General features: G+C 41.1%; 1 protein-coding gene across 1 annotated transcript in view; it reads right to left on the bottom strand.

Moving 5' to 3' along the window:
- Positions 1 to 17,405, bottom strand: part of LOC103193850 (alpha-2-macroglobulin-like protein 1) — a 53,957-nt gene extending 36,552 nt beyond the window's left edge. Inside the window, exons 1-13 of the mRNA XM_007937160.2 lie at positions 17,338 to 17,405; positions 16,005 to 16,188; positions 15,224 to 15,386; positions 14,599 to 14,651; positions 10,654 to 10,674; positions 9,631 to 9,790; positions 9,291 to 9,375; positions 8,468 to 8,594; positions 7,724 to 7,838; positions 7,316 to 7,425; positions 5,759 to 5,926; positions 3,886 to 4,113; positions 1,636 to 1,696 (exon numbers count right to left, since the gene is read on the bottom strand). Of these exons, the coding sequence (XP_007935351.1) occupies positions 1,636 to 1,696; positions 3,886 to 4,113; positions 5,759 to 5,926; positions 7,316 to 7,425; positions 7,724 to 7,838; positions 8,468 to 8,594; positions 9,291 to 9,375; positions 9,631 to 9,790; positions 10,654 to 10,674; positions 14,599 to 14,651; positions 15,224 to 15,386; positions 16,005 to 16,188; positions 17,338 to 17,405 (1,543 nt within the window). The remainder of the gene's footprint in view (positions 1 to 1,635; positions 1,697 to 3,885; positions 4,114 to 5,758; positions 5,927 to 7,315; positions 7,426 to 7,723; positions 7,839 to 8,467; positions 8,595 to 9,290; positions 9,376 to 9,630; positions 9,791 to 10,653; positions 10,675 to 14,598; positions 14,652 to 15,223; positions 15,387 to 16,004; positions 16,189 to 17,337) is intronic.

Below are 17,405 nucleotides of genomic sequence, written 5' to 3'. Positions count from 1 at the left end.
TGGCTTAATAATGTGGTTTCTGTTCTAGCTCCTAGTTCATTGCATAGTTCCTGGGATCTTAAAAGCTTGCAAGTGGCCATCCCAAGCACAACAATTGGTCTCTGTTTACCTGGAACAATAGAGGGAGAAGGAGAGTTCAGAATAGGAGGAGGGTATGGACTGTGTGGCTAATTGCCTCCATAAACAACTATGTCCTTTGCCATGAGACCAGAACTGGATGTTGCCCAGTTACTATTACGGACCATTTTGGCCAAAGATTCCACAGAAGAATCCTAATCTAAAGGGAAAAATGCAGAATAGAATTTCAAATTCTCATGGACTCTAAATTTTCTGGAGCTATAGAGAGTGTGGATGAACCCCTAAAACTATTGTCCTGACCGTAGTTGCAGGGGACATCAAGCTCAATTGGCATAACACACTACAAAACATTGTTCCACCCCCTACTTTGGCAAGTAGAGATTGGGATCTCAAAATCTTGCAAGCAGACTTCTAAATGCCACAATGGGTCTCTTCTCATCCAGAGCAAAGAAGAATGAAGAAAACCAAAGATTCATGGAAACAATTAGTCCAAGAGACAGGTACTCCATGTGATCCTCAGGCTATACAACTATGAGACCAGAAGAACTAGATGGTGGCCGGCTACCACTGTCAACCACTCGGAGGGGGATCTATGTAGGACATCTTGGATAGAGAGGGAGAACAATGTGGAACAAAACTCAAAATCATTTGAAAAAAAAAAGACACCACATTTGCTAGTCTGAGAGAGCCTGGTAGAACTACTGTGAGACTATGGCCCCTAGCTGCTCTTCAGATCTGGAATTGAACCCACACCAGTAGCTTCCAGCCAAACAAAAGACAAGTATATGAGTTGAACATGTACCTGAGGTAGATACACTCCTTGGAGAGAACAATCATGGGAGAAAGAAGGGCTGTTTATGTACAGGGAGACAGTTCAGGGGGCAGGAGTGCACAGAGGGGTGGACACAGGGAAGAGGTAACTATAGGGAGGAAGTGGGAGGGGAGCTATTGCATTGGGTAAATTGTAGTCAATGTCATGAGACAACGTGTGTGTGAATTGCTGTATGGAAAGTGAATTTGTTCTGCAAACTTTCACCCAAATCACAATTAAAAAAAAATCTATCTATCTATCTATCTCTATCTGCCTTGAGCATTATGCTCTTTTAATACTTATTTACAAGGGATCGAATTGACAACAGCAACTTGAGAGATTAGATAGGAACCTTAACAAGCAGTGAGTTTATGCTAATGAGGGAGGAAAAACTCAAAAACGAAGCTGAGAATAGTTGCTCAACTAGAAGAATGCAATCAGTGTTACTCAATTGTACATGTAGAAATTGTTGAATTGGTGTATGTTTTGCTGTATATATTCTCACCAAGAACAACAAAATAAATAAAATTTAAAAGAAAAAAAAATGTTAAATTGGCAAATGTTGTTACAAATATTTTTACAACAACAGCAAAAGAATCTCTTCCTCTTTTGTTGTTGTTGTTGTTATGTGCCGTCCAGTCGGCCCCGACTCATAGCGACCCCTCCTTGGGTTTCCGAGGCAGTATCACTACGGAAGTAGGATTGCCCAACCTTCCTTCCGAGGAGTGGGAAGCTTATACACTCACCTTTCTTCTTAGAGTTCAGGTGTTTTTGCCCCTCCATCTCCAAATTCCCTTTTCCTATTAACTAAGGAAGAGAAGAAAATAATCATAAAAACAGGAATTACGGGAGTTTAGCCTTAACCTTACTTCTGGTGCTTCCCTGCATTCTTCCACGAGAAGAGGCTCCTTTAATTCCAGAGTCTGGATTAATTAGTATCCCTTAGCCTCTCAAATGCAGGATGGTGCCAACAGATCCTATAGTTCTTCCTCCAGTAGGAAATACCAGAGAACCACAAGGTCATTATTGCTTCTGGATGAGATAGCCTGGAAAGCATTCCTCATGGTGATTCCCCAGGATCTGTCATTTCTTAAAGATCTCAGGGAAAGAGACTTTCTGGATATACGTTTTATTCTCATATAATTCTCATAATGTAAAAGTCAGCTAAAATCCATCTTCATGACCTTTTATTATTACCACTCAATTCAAAATTCAGTAGATATGAGTGTACCTCAAACTGTCCTAAGCCCTTCTGACATTTGATGCTCTGGAAAAAAAACTATTTCCTATCACTTGAAATCTGATTCACTGAAATTGCTCCTAGGCAGGCTGTCATCTGAGAACCCCTGCAGCAGCGCAGTGGCTGGTTCTTCAGGTTCCCATGTGACACTCACCTTCCTCACTACTCAGTAGCAACCTCACTTTTCTCATAGGCTTCTCCATGCTTCTGTCCTGAAGGCATTACTTGACAACAGCATTATTTTCCTTCTTAGGAAATAATCTAGCCCTCCTCATTCTTTTGTGTCAGGGTTATCGTCTTGGCATGATGATCCATGACTTAGAAGACACTGGGATGATCCAGTGAGTAGAAAGTCACTCAGAGACTTAGAGGATGACAAAGGATTAAAGAGAGACCTGGGCCATTAAATCTGGGTTTACATAGTTCCAGTTCCCTAGTCCCTGAGTAGTGCAAACAGTTAACACACTTGGCTGCTAACTGAAAACTTGGAGGTTCATCTCCACCCAGAAGTACCTTGGAAGAAAGGCCTGGTGATCTACTTCCAAAAAATTAGCCATTGAAAACCCTGTGGAACAAAGTTCTACTCTGACACAGGGGGTTGCCATAAATTAGAGTTTTTATAACTGGTTTTTCAATTCCCTACTATCATCAAAGCTGCTAAGCTTACGCATTTCTTCCAGACTACAAATTGTGACTTTATCTACCCCAACAAAGATGTTATCAATATTAATTTTAACATGATAGAACACACAATAAGAATTATCCAAGTTCCAAGCCCTTTCTGCCCTTCTATTTCCCATGCTCTTTTTGGCCCTGGCCAGCAAGACTTTCTTATCTTATTAATTCCTTGTCTTATTTTCCTACACAATTTCCCTGACATTTTGCTCAAAATTTCTTTCTTTCCTAATCTTTCTCCATCCTCTATACCCGTCCTGTGCAATCCAGTAGCCAGTAGCCACACTATGAAGAACATGAAATGTGGCCAGTCCAAACTGAGATGTGCTGTAATGTATGCACACTAAATTCCAAAGTTTTACTTGGAACAAACAATTTTAAATGTCTAGAATTTTATATTAATTATATTATGAAATAATATTTTGATACGTTTGGTCAAATAAAATACAGGTATGTGTTGTTTAACATCCAAGACATGTTCTATGAAATAGGATGCTATGTGATTTGGATATTGTGCAAACACCATATTAAAGTCATAGGGGAGCCTGCTTCCTGTTGTTCTCCTAGCTGCCACTGCTTCTGCTGCTGGCAAAGGCTGGAGCAGCACTGGCAGTAGTCTCCGCAGCTGGAGCTAGAGGAAGCGAGCAGGGAGGGAGCAGCGCATACCCAGACCTGCTTGCTGTTCCACCTAGCCGGCCACCACACCAAGCTTGGCAGCCTGCACCCAGAGCCATGTCCTCTGCCTTACCTGCCTGTAGCCCACTCTTGGTCCAGTGCTATAAGAGTCTGGGTTTGGAAATAAACAAAAAGAGCTGCTTTCCCTTTTTAAAAACAACCCTTACAAGACCACAGACATATATGTCGTTGGACAGACATCAAGTAACACATAACTATATATTATTAAAGTTAATTTTACATATTTATTTTAATTTCTTAAATGTGGCTACTGGAAAATTTGAAATTTCATACTTGGCTTACATTGTTTCTTTACCTAGACAGTCTTCCCACTCTCTCTGGCTGACTCTCCTCATTCCCTTTCCTTCCCAACAAATTTTTACCAATCCTCATTTCCCAGCCTCACATAGTAAGAGAAGATGATTTCCTGGTCAGGGCTTGCATCAGCTGGATCAATGTAATAATCCACCAGCACTTCCTGGGGCTGGCCACATTTTAAGACACCATTTAGTCGTTGGATACCAAGGAAGCTGCGGGTTGTGTTGTAGAAGGGTCGCAGGTGTAGGTAAGCATTTTGGTAGTAGCGAGGCACTTGCTCCGGATTATATACTGTATCTTCCATTTGGAACCTGCCCTGAGAGATAGAGATGGGGAGGGGGTCTTCAACATGTGCTTCCAAATTTATTAGACACATAAACAAAAAACAAAACCAAACCCACTTCCATCGAGTCAATTCTGACTCATAGCGATCCTATAGGACAAAGTAGAATTGTCCCATAGGATTTCCAAGGCTGTAAATCTTTACAGAAGCAGACTGCCTCATCTTTTTCCCATGGAGTAGCTGGTGGATTCAAAAACTCAGGGCTTAGAAAACTAGGCATAGAGGATAATAAGATTAAAAAATAATTATTTCTGAGTACAGTGATTGTATCATGTTTACAGTAAAGAGATAGTCAAATTAGCCACAAAGCAAATAGTATGTGTTTGCTTACATAGTGTGATTGAAGGATTATATTCATGGCTCTATTGTTGTTGTTGTTGTTAATTTTTATTGTGATTTGGGTGAAAGTTTACAGAGCAAATTCATTTTCCATACAGCAGCTCACATCTACTTTGTCTCATGACATTGACTGCAATTACCCACAATGCAACAGCTCCCCTCCCACTTCCTCCCCATAGTTATCTCTTCCCAGTGTCCTTCCCTCCCATGCACTCCTGTCCGCCCCCCCCCCAGATGTCTCCCTGTGCATAGACAGCCCTTCTATTCTCCCATGATTGATCTCTCTAAGGAATGTATCTACCTAACATAAATGTTCAGCTCATATGCCTGTCTTGTTTGGCTGGAAGCCACACGAGTGGGTTCAATTCCAGAGCTGAAAGGCAGCTAGAGGCCATAGTCTCAGGGGTTCCAACAGTGTGGCTCTATTTCTTAGCCCTTCCCTGTATCAACACCTTTTGTCATGTAATCTTGTAGAGCCCTCTCAGTCTGACTCATGTGACTTGCTGCTGGGATAGGATGTTAGCATATGAAGCATAGCAGAGGCTTGAAAAAACCCTTGAACACATCCATTTTGCATATGCACCTCTATCATTGCCATGAGAATATGTCCAAGCTACATTGCTGGAGCAAGAGAAACATATGGATGACCAGCTTATAGCCAGCTGACCCACAGACATGTGAGGAAGCCCACCAAAACTGACAGCTGCTTATTTGACTATCTCAGGTACATGAGCAAAACTACTTATTATATGATGCTAAAGTTTTGCAGTTGTTTTTTAGGCAGCATTGTTGTGGCAGTTGATAACTGATACAAATAGCCTCCCTTGTAGATTATCTAAAATCTGGATCCTCTTCCCTGCTATTTTTATGTGTAATACGAGGGAGGGGATGGGGAACAGGAGGAAGACTTGACTCTGAATAATCTTTTCCTCTCTATTCTGATTTTCCATAAGTCAGGGGACAACTCTAACAACAACAACTCTGATTTCATATATAGGACCAGACAGCAATAGGGATAAATTGTAAGATAAATTAGTGGAAACTCATTTTGATCTGAAGGGCTATTTGATTTATATTGAAAACAGGAAGTATATATATATATATATATATATATTGTTTGTTTGTTTTAAATCTTCTTGTCAATTGTGGAACATGACTAGGGAGTAAGATAGAATTTAGCAGGTAGGGAGACATGAAACAAGAAACTTTTGAAACAAGAAACTTTTGAAGTTAAACTCCAGGTTCCTTGCTGGGAAGGTGAGTCCTCCTCTGTGCTTACCTCCAGAGAAATGTCTGTCCCATTCCAATGGACTGTGTCCAGCTTGAAGTGAGCAAGGCCATTGTTGTCAGTAATGAGGGTCTGATTGATGGCTCCGTTTATGCCATAAATCACCAGAAACACTGAATGCTTCTTGAGGAGTGTGTCATCATGGCCCCTGACTCTTATCTGGGGATAAAGGTCATTAGGACATTAGGGTTGGATTGGGAATAGGCTCAAGTAAGGGGTAAAGTGAAGTGAAACTCAAGAATATATTTCAGGAAAGAGTGTAGAGAAAGATATGAGATTCAAGGGCAAGGAATTAGGATCTATGAGAAACTAAGAAACAAGCAGAAGTTCCTTAGTTTAGGGAAAAGGCAGATTTACCGCACAGCTAATAAAACTTAGTTTGTACGGCCCCTTACTCGTACAGGCCTCTTCCAAAGCACTGTACGTTATTTTGCCTTTTTTCTTTTTCTTTCTTTCTTTCAGCAGAGCCCTTTTTCCCTTGCAAATTGTGTAATCCACAGGCCCTAGAAAAATCTGGATCTACCCTTGGTCTAGAGAAAAGATGATTGAGGAGTAATTGGGTCTAAAGATACACAATATTATTGTGTTGACCAGTTGTTTGGTAAGTGAAGAATATAAACTAGAGGGAAAAGAAAAAAACCTCACTGTTGTCGAGTCAATTTGACTCATAGAGACTCCTCCTTGGGTTTCTGAGGAGGTATCTCTACGGAAGTAGATTGCCCAATTTTCCTTCCAAGGAGTGGCTGGTGGGTTTGAACTGCCAGCCTTCTGGTTAGCAGTCAGATGCCTTAGGCACTATGCCACCAGGGCTCCTAGAGGGAGGAAAATTTTAACTCTTTAAAGAGAATGCTTAAAGTGCTATAAATGGCTTTCTGCCCAGAAAAGTTTGTCTAGACGCAGGACCACAGATTAAATTTCTCCAGAACCCTTAAACCAAAAACCAAACCTGTTGCCATGAGTTGATTCCAACTCATAGAAACTCTATGGAATAGAATAGAACTGCTCCACAGGTTTCCAAGGCTGTAATCTTTACAGAAGCAGACTGCCACATCTTTCTTCCATGGAGGTCCTGATGGGTTTGAACCTCTGACCCTTAAGTTGGCAGCCAAGCACTTAACCTCTGTGCCATCAAGACTTTTTCCAGAACACTTACAGCTCTTAAATGCAAAGATTTGGTCATTAGAAGATGAGTTCCTGACATTAGTAAGGGCACTGTAGTCACATTAATATTCAAGGCACATCTCGTGCATAATTAAGGTCAGCACAAGAATCAAGAGAGCATACTCTGGATGCAGGAAACCTGGATTTGGTTCCAGTTGCCACTTACTAGCTGGTAAAATCACTTAACCACTGTGTGCCTCAGTCTCCTCTTTATCTGTAAGATAGTGTCTACCCTGTTGGGCTATTGTAGTGATTACATGAGTTAATACATACAAAGCATTTAGGAAAATGCCTGGCAGTAAGCCAGCTATTATTATACACCCACAGGAGGCAAAAGGGAGTGGGCAAGCATTTTTTTACTCTCTGTAGAGGCAAGTTTCAACATACCTTCCCAGTGAAGGGGAAATTGGGATAATAAAAATTATTGGTGTCCTCAAAGGCCATTGATCCTATTTGTGAAGAAATGTGGACCTCCTGTGTGGTATTGGCTTCCACACCTGCAGAAGAAAACCAGATCAATGATGATCTAAATACCTCATATTTTCTCTTCACATTTGACATAAAATCCCTGAGAGGATGGTGACACTGGAACTATGAAAGTTGAATATATTTTGGGCTAAAGAGTCAGACCAAATTCTCCTTCCCAAACTACTAGAGAAATAGGCAGTAGATGGGAGAGTAAAATATGTCATTTCCCCTTGAATGTGAACCAGGAACCATTCACTCCCAAACACTAATGAACCCTCTGATTAAGTTTGTCTCTTTTATTAAGGAGCCAAACTGTATCCAGCTTACCTGTCCCTTCTTCCACTACTGTAGCCACAATATTGACACTGTGGCTGTATGTGTAGCCAGTGAGGTTGAAGGTAGACATATCCACAGAGGCGGAAAGGCATCCTGCTTTGTCAGTCTGCAGAGGTGTTCGGAGAGAAAAATGAGTGACCTAATCTCTACTTCCATTCCTTAATGTAGTATAGAAGGAAATCATTTCTTATCTCTATACTTTAGGTTCTTCATCTTTAAAGTGGAACAACTCTCCCACATCCTAAATAGGGAGTATATAAAAGCCCATATCGACCTATTGCCATTGAGTCAATTTTAACCCATGGCAACCCCATGTGTTACAGAGTAGAACTGCTCCATAGGGTTTTCTTGGCTGTAATGTTTATGGAAGCAAATTACCAGGCCTTTCTTCCTCAGCTCTGCTAGGTGATTTTATTTAGTAGTTGAATGCTGTTTGCACCACCTAGTCTGATCTTATACACATTTCCATAGACAGGCACATATATAATCCAGAAGTGACTCTGAAGCTCTAGGATATGTGAATGGGAAGAGAACCAACTGCAGACCTGGAAAATTGTATCTCATATGCGTTTAGGTTAATTTGTTGATTCCAAGGCAGATTCTGGAAGACCTCATCTGTTTAGGAAGAGACAGTGCTTAGCTCTTTGGTATGGAATAATAACCCTGTGAAATGCTTTCTACTCTGGGCTTGTTACCACTTTTCCACATTGGGTCTACTTCATCCCATTTACTCACCTGTCCAGAGAGTTTCTTGCATCTGTCAGGCAGCTGCTCCCATTCTGTCGCTCGATACCAGTAGGTATAGGCCTTCTGACACACAGAAACCTGCACTGCTCCTAGCACAGGCTTTCCATAGGTATACCTAACTCAGAAAAGCATGCACAGTCAGAGTTGGGAAATTCCACTTGAGATCCAACCCTCCGACCCTAAAATACCATTTTTTTCTTCTTCTCTAAACCCTCAACTTTTGAAAGTGCTCCAACAATCCTACTTTCTCCGATTCTTGTTCCCTTCCTGGCCTTATTCAGAGCCCTTGAATATTGCTGTTACACCATTACATAGTAAGGACCATCCTAAGGACAGAAACTGTGTCTTTTTTTCTCCTTTATAAACCAAAACCCACTGTTTTTGAATTGATTCTGACTGATAGCAACCCTATAGAACAGAGTAGAACTGCCCCCACAAGGTTTCCAAGGCTGTAAATCATTTACAGAAGCAAAGTGCCACATCTTTCTCCTATGGAGCGTCTTGTGGTTTCGAACTACTGACTTTTTGGTTAGCTCACTGCTTTAACCACCAGGGCTCTTTATACTTACCCCCCTCTCTTCACAGGACTTAGAATTGTGTCCTGCCAAGCTAAATCACGGAGTTACCAGTGGAAAGTAGCAACAGAAACACAACTAGAAAATATGTTCTTGGATAAGTCGTGACTCTGAACTACATAAAACATCCCAAGTTTTAACCCCTTATCCCTACAATCCCTCTCCCTATAACATCCCCTCTTCATTTCTGTCAATATAGCCTTAATTTCCACCAGATCCAGAACTTCTACTCTTACCTACAACAAACTTTTACTAAGAAAGTTTCCTCCACTGTCGATAACTGCTTGGGTTCCACCACTTCTACCTCAAACTTAGGTAAAACTGGAGAGAGTGAAAGACAAATGAATAAAGCATAAGAGGAGAACTTGGCTTTACAGTGAACAGTTGGGATATAAACATGGGATAATTAGAATGTCCAGAACATGACTAACGTAGAATGCTGTTTGAGTTATTAGCTGGTATAGCATTGATTCAAAAATGAATAAATCACTCATCTATTCATAATTTTATGTTACCTTTGCTGATTTGGAAAAAAGATTATGCCCAATACTTTGATCTGTTAATTCCCCAACCTACCATATTCCTCCACACTGAAGGTGCCAAAGGTCTTGCCTCCAGCCACTGCTATGGTATAGGTGCCCAGCATTGCCTCAGATGCCAGTTGGAAAAACAGGTCTATAATGCCTTGCTTAGGCATCACTTCCAACCACTGTGCAATCCTGTTGTTATTTGGATCCTGTGCCCAGTAAAGAGAAACAGAATAATACGCCTGCTTACTGGCTGTCCACTTTGCACTGGGGTCACTATGGCTTTTGCACTGCAAAAAATAGGAAAGGTTGAAGCTGGGCATGCCTACAAAACTGACAGTATTGTGCTTCTCATGACTTCTTGTACATAAACCTGTGGTGTGTCTACTGGGAGAACACCTCCTTATGTTATTTAAAATTTTCTTCATTGCTATATGGGATAAATCTTCTATAGGTCCAGCCCTCATTTGGGAGGAAATGAGTCCTTGTGAATTAAAATTATTAAACTGATTCCCTTAAGGTGTTAACACCAGTTTCAGAAAGTAGGCTGGAGTGTTTACCCCTTTCTTGGTTCCTACTAAAGAAAGAAGTGGAAGAGATTCATTGTAAAATGAATCTGAGAGATAGGTAATATGATGGAAAAATGGAGGGGATAATGTAGGAATTTGCCCTTCCAGTACCTTTCCTTCTAAGAGAAAAAAAAAAACAAAAAACTTGTCATGGGTACTCATATAACTATTCAACTATTAAGTGTCTGTGATAAGGTTGACAAGGGCTATTACTTAAGACTAAGAGGAGGACAGAGCCAAACTGGCAGAGTTAGCATGGTATAGAGAAGTTATGAGATCAGAGAGGTAAGGTTACAGCAGAGGTTGGTGACTTTGTCTACAGAGGTTTAAGTCTGAGAGGACAGGAGGGCTGAGGCAAAGAGCAGATAGAAGCTTTGGTGCGATTGTGAATACATGTGTCTGGGCCAAGCTCTCAGGATAGTTTCTGGCTTTAAAGTTTAGCACCAGACTCTCATTTCTCCTTCTGTACAACTCACAGAGATGAAAAAGAAATGTTTACTTACCTGCAGTTCCACCATGGAGTACTGCAAAGGAAAACCAGATAAGGTGGGTTAAAGCAGGATAGATATGTAAATATGGATAAGCTTGCTGAAGGCAACAAGTTTATTCTTCCTAACTCATTGCCCACCCCTTCTTCATAGATGACACCGTTATGCCCCAGTGAGAGGAACAATGAAAGCTTATTGAGTTTATTAGGTAGGCAAGGATGGCGACGAGATTTCCTCAAAAAGATTGCCAAGCTCCAAAATATTGGAAGAAATAGAGCTCAGACCCCTCAGCGTCCCTAAGGGTTCTCTGTGACAGCTCTTCCACATGTCCCGAAAGAAAGCATAAGCAAGCACCCAGAGCCTCGCCAATGTTTAAACCTTGTCTTGGAAACCAGTCGGCTTCTGGCTTCTTCCTCTGCTATCTGAATACCACTGGGCTAGAATCAATTCAAATTTTGCAAAGCCATTAAAAGAGTTTGTTGTTGCTCAAATGAGTTCTATCAAAGGATTATGCATATTCCCCAAGAAAATGATTGTTAGTTCATTAAATTTGTGGGGAACAGATCATTGTGCTAAGTGCTAAAGTTTCACCAGAAAATTACTTGCTAATTTGAAGAAGAAAAGGACATACCTTTACAATGGAGAGATACCTTAACCAAACTCATCATCACTAACAATGGAACCACCTGCCATCATGTGCTGATGTGCTACAATATGAGGTTCACAGTATTACCTAAGAAATAAAACCAAACCAAACTCACTGTCATTGAGTTGATTCCTGACTCATAGTGACCACTCCTTGGGTTTCTGAAGCAGTATCTCTACAGAAGTAGATTGCCCAGTCTTCTTTTCAAGGAGTGGCTGGTGGGTTTGAACCACCAGACTTCTGGTTAGCGGTCAAATGCTTTAGGCACTACGCCACCAGAGCTCCCACCTAAGAAATAGCCTTGTCAAAAAAAGTTTACACTAGGCCTAATTAAGACTTCTGGTGTGATTTCCAGAGGTTAGAGGGACAAGTTAAATTATACTATAAGAAAATAGCTGACAAATGAATATTCTATAAGACAAGTGTTGTTGTTGTTATGTGCCATCGAGTCAGATCCGACTCATAGCGACCCCTCTTTGGGTTTCCTAGGCAGAATCACTACGGAAGTAGATTGCCTCATCTTCCTTCCGAGGAGTGGCTGGTGGGTTTGCACCGCAAGCCTTCTGGTTAGCAGTCAAGTGCCTTAGCCACTACGTGACCAGAGCTCCTATAAGACAAGTAGACTTCTTCAAAAGTTAAGGTTATATTTCAGAATGTGTACATTCTACAAGTCATCTGGCCTAAAATTTATCTACTTAGCTATCTCTCTCTAGGGGGTGGGGGTGGGGTGTAAAAGTCCAGAGGAAAAAAATGAGGGAATTATTTTTTATGAAGAAAAATTAAAAAGAAAAAATCAAATGCAATGCATGAACTTAATTGGATCCTAGTTAAAAAAAAAAAAAAAAAACCTCCAAAAGTCATTTAGAAAAATCTGATTTTATAGTGGGTATTAAATGATATGAAATAATTATTGTTAACTTTCTTAGGTGTGATAATATTATTTAAAATATTAGTTTTTCAAGATGCATGCTGAAACATACAGTACTGCATTATCAGTGAAGGCAAACATGGGTATACGGGTGAATAGATGGGCGAACAGGCTGAACTAGTAGGTATGTCTATGAAGCAGGGAGTGTACCCAAGAACATGTATAGGGTTGGCAGACAATGGTCCTATAAGTTTATTTGTATGATCTGAATTCCCAGATATATAATAGAGCTGACAAGGGACAAAGTTGTAGTCACTGCTTGGTCACAGCCAGCTACCCAGAGGGACTGAGTACTTGAACCTGTGGGCTCCCCGGGACCATAATCGCAGTGGACATCAAGCTCAATTGGCATAACATACTACACAAAACATTGTTCCACCTCCTACTTTGGTGAGTAGCGACTGGGATCTTAAAAGTTTGCAAGCGGCTATCTATGTGCAATGATGTGTCTCTCCTCATCCAGAGGAAAGAAGAATGAAGAAAACCAAAAATTCATGGAAACAATTAGTCCTAGCGAATGATACACCATCTGATCTGCAGCCTATACGACCATGAGACCAGAACTAGATGGTGCCCGGCTACCACTGTCAACCACTTGGAAGGGGATCTACGTAGGAGATCCTGGATAGAGAGGGAGAACAATGTGGGACAAAACTCAAAATCATTTGGAGAAAAAAAAAGGGGGGACCAGGTTTGCTGGTCTGATAGAGCCTGATGGAACCACTGAGACTATGGCCCCTAACTGTCGTTCAGGTCTGGAATTGAACCCACACCTGTGGCTTCCAGCCAAACAAAAGATAGGCATATGAGTTGAACATTTACCTGAGGTAGATACACTCCTTGGAGAGAAAAATCATGGGAGAAAGAAGGGCTGCTTATGCACAGGAAGACAGCTGAGGGGGCAGAAGTGCATGGAGGGATGGACATAGGGAAGACGTAACTAGGGGGAGGAAGTGGGAGGGGAGCTGTTGTTGCATTGTGGTAAATTGTGGTCAATGTCATGAGACAAAAATGTGTGTGAACTGCTGTATGGAAAGTGAATTTGCTCTATAAATCTTCAACCAAATCACAATTAAAAAAAAAAAAATTTAAAAACAGAAAAAAAGATGCATGCTGAAGTATTTGAGTGGCTGGTGGGACAATGGTAAAACACTCACCTGCTAACCTAAAGGTTGGCAGTTCAAACTCACCAGCTGCTCTGCAGGAGAAAGATGTGGCAGTCTCCTTCTGTAAAGGTTTACAGCCTTGTTCTGCTTTGTCCTATAGAGTCTCTGAGTCAGAATTGACTCGATGGCACACATCAACAACATGCCTGCAACTTACTTTTAAGTGATTCAGAAAAAAGAGATAGAGATAAATAAAAAATAGGCAAAATGAAAGATATGTTGAATGTATGTGACATGTCTGGAAATTTTAATAATAAAAGCCAGAAGGAAGGTCTAGGAGGAAATGAGTTCAACTAGGCAAATAGCATTTGTAACTGGCTGCTGCCTAAGGTTTCTAGTAAACTTGTTGCTGCACAAGCTAGGCAGTATTATTCAATGTCAGATATACTTTAGTTGTTTGAGGAAACAATACTGTGCTCGTAAATCCACAATTTGTATCCCTTAGTTTCTCAGTAAGTTTCTTTTTGGTAATTTCAATGTTTTAACTGAAAGAGGCAGCTGGAGAAAGAAATGGAGTAGGGAGGAAGGAATAATTTTACAAGTGGAATATAGTTTATGCAAATCAGAGAGCTTCTAAGTAATCTGACATCATATTGGCAGAGAAGAAAGAATATAACAGAGGCACTGAATTAAATCAACCTCTGGGGGCAGTAGAGTCTAAGGGATAATTTTGGTAACAATTTTGCAATAATGGTAATAAAACCAAAAATAAAACCAAACTCACTGCTGTAGGGTCATGTCCGACTCATAGTGACCCCTCCTTGAGTTTCCAAGGCAGTATCTCTACGGAAGTAAATTGCCCAATCTTCCTTCCAAGAAGTGGCTGGTGGATTTGAACCACCAGCCTTCTGGTTAGCAATCAAATGCCTTAAGTACTATGCTACCTCAGAAACACAAGGGGGTTTGCTATGAGTCTAATAGACTGGAAGGCAGTGAGTTTGGTTGGTTTTTGGTATAAGGCTAAGCAGAACTGCCCTTGAGGGTTTCCAAGGCTATAAATCTTTACAGAAGCAGAGTGCCACATCTTTCTCTCACGGAGTGGCTGGTGGGTCCAAATACCGACATTGTGGTCAGCAGCTGAGTGCTTAACTATGTGGCATCAGGGCACCTTTGTCGCAGCTACACAGAGAGGATTCTCACCCTTGCAGACACTCTCTTCTCTTCCCTATTCTGTTTGCCCTTATGCCTTTTCCTTTCCCTCCTCCCAACAAAATCCTCACCTTGTCATTCACTGGAAAAAAATCGTTGGTCAGGGTGACAATGCGGAAATACACTAGAAGGAGACAGGCATCATTAGTAAAAGGGACTTCTTCCACTGTGAGAGTCATCTCTTCTTCCACCCCCTCTACTTTCACACACACACTCTGAGTCAGAAAAATAACTCATCAGGTAGAACATACTTTAAATAAATAAATAAAAACTAGTTTGAGAGAAAAGTAAAGCCCAAGGAAGGTTTCTCTTCAGAGCTCCTGAGTAGAGTGTTCTAATGGGGAAAGTACAACACAAATACAGAAACTTAAGCCAAATGCCCTAATGCTTTTCTATCCACTTATAAGCAGCTTGTTGTAACACCTAGAAATCTAACCGCACTTGTCAAATTCCACTCCAAAGAAACGTGTACTTTTGTTTTAGAAACACCCACACAATGGCAACTCCACTCACCGCTTTTACTTGTGTAACATTGAGCATTTATTCAACAACTGTAATACTTCACCTCTCCAGGCTGTCTTCCGCACTTCCTATATCCTAGGCCTACCTCCCAACACAAACCACAAATTCCCTCAGTACCATTATGCACAGCTGTTTCTCCAGTTTCTCATCTAACCCCACATGTGAGATTTTTACCTGGCTGCCCTGGGGTGTAGACAGGTTTGTCAGTCTGTACAAAGGTGCCACTCCCCTGCCTCTGAATTAGAATCTTCTTCGTCTCCTCAAGATTGACATTATTTCCAACTCCTGACACCCAGATTGTGGCCACTTCTTCTGTGCCGCCAGCAGGAGGTGGTACCTGGCCAAGAGAGAAGAGCCCTGGGGAGATGTAGGAGGATTGGGGAACAGAATTAACTACTCTCAACCCAACAGCAGGAGAGAAAAAGTAAAGAACTGAGTTACATATGAGTAGCAAGGGTAGAGACATAAAACAAGTTGCCAAGAAGAAAAACAAAGAACCAAAAAAAAAAACCCAAGAAAACCCATTGCTGTAGAGTTGATTCTGACTCATGGCAACCCCATGTGTTGCACAGTAGATTGCTTCATAGGGTTTTCTTGGCTGTAATTTTTATGGAAGCAGATTGCTAGGACTTTTTTCCAAAGTGCCACTGGGTAAGTTTGAAACTTCAACTTTTAGGTCAGTATTCAAGCATAAAGCAATTGCATCACCCAGGGACCTTATGGGGAATAATAATATCAGAAGTTAAGGTGAGGAACTAAAAGTAGAAATCCAAGGTCAAGGAAATTATAAGTGAGTTATGGCAAGGAATTGAAGCAAAGGTTGAAGGAGAAAGGTTTAGAGGCCATAACAAAAATAAGATAACGGACACCATATTTGAGGTTAAGTTATAGTAAGTGCCTAGAGAAGAGAATAGGGAAAGTAAGGGATTCGAACCGGAGCTCGATCTGTACCTACCAAAAAGGAGATGCAATGTAAGTGCCTCTTCCTCAATCCAGTGTGTTCTAGCAACTTCTGGGTCTTGTCCTTGGTCTCCAGAGTAATAGTGAATTTTACACCATAGTACCCAGGACTCATATCCAAACAAACCTTCTGAGTGGAGGGGAAGGTAAGCTGGGCTGGTAGTGTCACCAGGTAGTTTCTATTAAGGGATAAAAAAGATTTCAGGGCAGTAATGATTCATTAATTCAATGAAAACCTAGACACTCAGTCCTAAGTACTTGATATATAAAACTAAAAAAAAAAAAAAAAAAAAACCAAACTCACTGCCATTAACTTATTTCCAATTCATAGCGACCCCCTTTGGGTTTCCAAGGTGGTAAATCTTTTTGGAAGTAGATTACCTAGTCTTCCTTCCGTGGAGTGGCTGGTGGGTTTGGACCACCAGCCTTCAGATTAGCAGTCAAATGCTTTAGGCACTATGCCACCAGAGCTCCTTGCTTGTATATAGCAGTGAATTAAACAGACCAAATCCCTGCTTTATGAAGCTTATTTTCTACAAGGGAGAAGCAGACAAGTAACAAATAATTCAGTGAATAGACTTAAACCTCCCACCACTGGGGACCCATCATTCAGAACCTACGCCTAAGCTAAAAACCAACTACCATTGAGTCAATTCTAACTCATGATGGCCCTATAACTGTTAAAGTAGAACAGTGCTCCATAAAAAACCAAACGCACTGCTTTTGAGTCAATTCTGATTCATAGCAACCCTATAGGAAAGAATAAAACTGTCCCATAGGGTTTTCAAGGCTATCAATCTTTACAGAAGCAGACTGACACATAATACTGCCTGCCATATCTTTCGCCCATGGAGCAGCTGGTTGTTTGAACTGCTGACCTTTTGGTTAGCAGCAGAATGCTTTAAACACTGTATGACCAGGGCTCCTTTGTGCTCCATACAGTTTTCAAATGGCTGCATTTTCAGTAGATCACAAGGCTTTTCTTCCACGGCACCTCTGAGTGGATTTGAACCTCCAACCTTTTGGTTAGCAAGCCAACACACTACTTGCACCACCCAGGGACTCCCATGCCTAGCTACTAAGGAGAAAATAAGGTATAAGGGCTCTACTAAATTTTAATACATTTCTTTTTTAAAAAAACAAACAAACAAAAAAACTTCCTTTTGGTACCTCAGCTCTTCTTTTTAAGTAAAGGACCCACGAAATCAAGGAGGGGAAATTAAGCCTCCTAAAAATAAACCAAAATGTATCTCCTCTCCCCCATACTTATGTTTGAGAAATAGGCAAAGAAGCCACCTGCTTTACCAACTCTTACTCCAAGCACTTACGGGAGAAGTTCTTCTGCAACGGCTGGCGGCAATAGGGCCAATATTCCTAGAAGGAGTTGGGCCCACAT

Source organism: Orycteropus afer, unplaced genomic scaffold, assembly GCF_000298275.1.
Source record: "Orycteropus afer afer isolate SDZICR_OR568_19922 unplaced genomic scaffold, OryAfe1.0 scaffold00040, whole genome shotgun sequence".
NCBI lineage: Eukaryota > Metazoa > Chordata > Mammalia > Tubulidentata > Orycteropodidae > Orycteropus > Orycteropus afer.
This window is presented reverse-complemented; position numbering and strand designations above follow the sequence as displayed.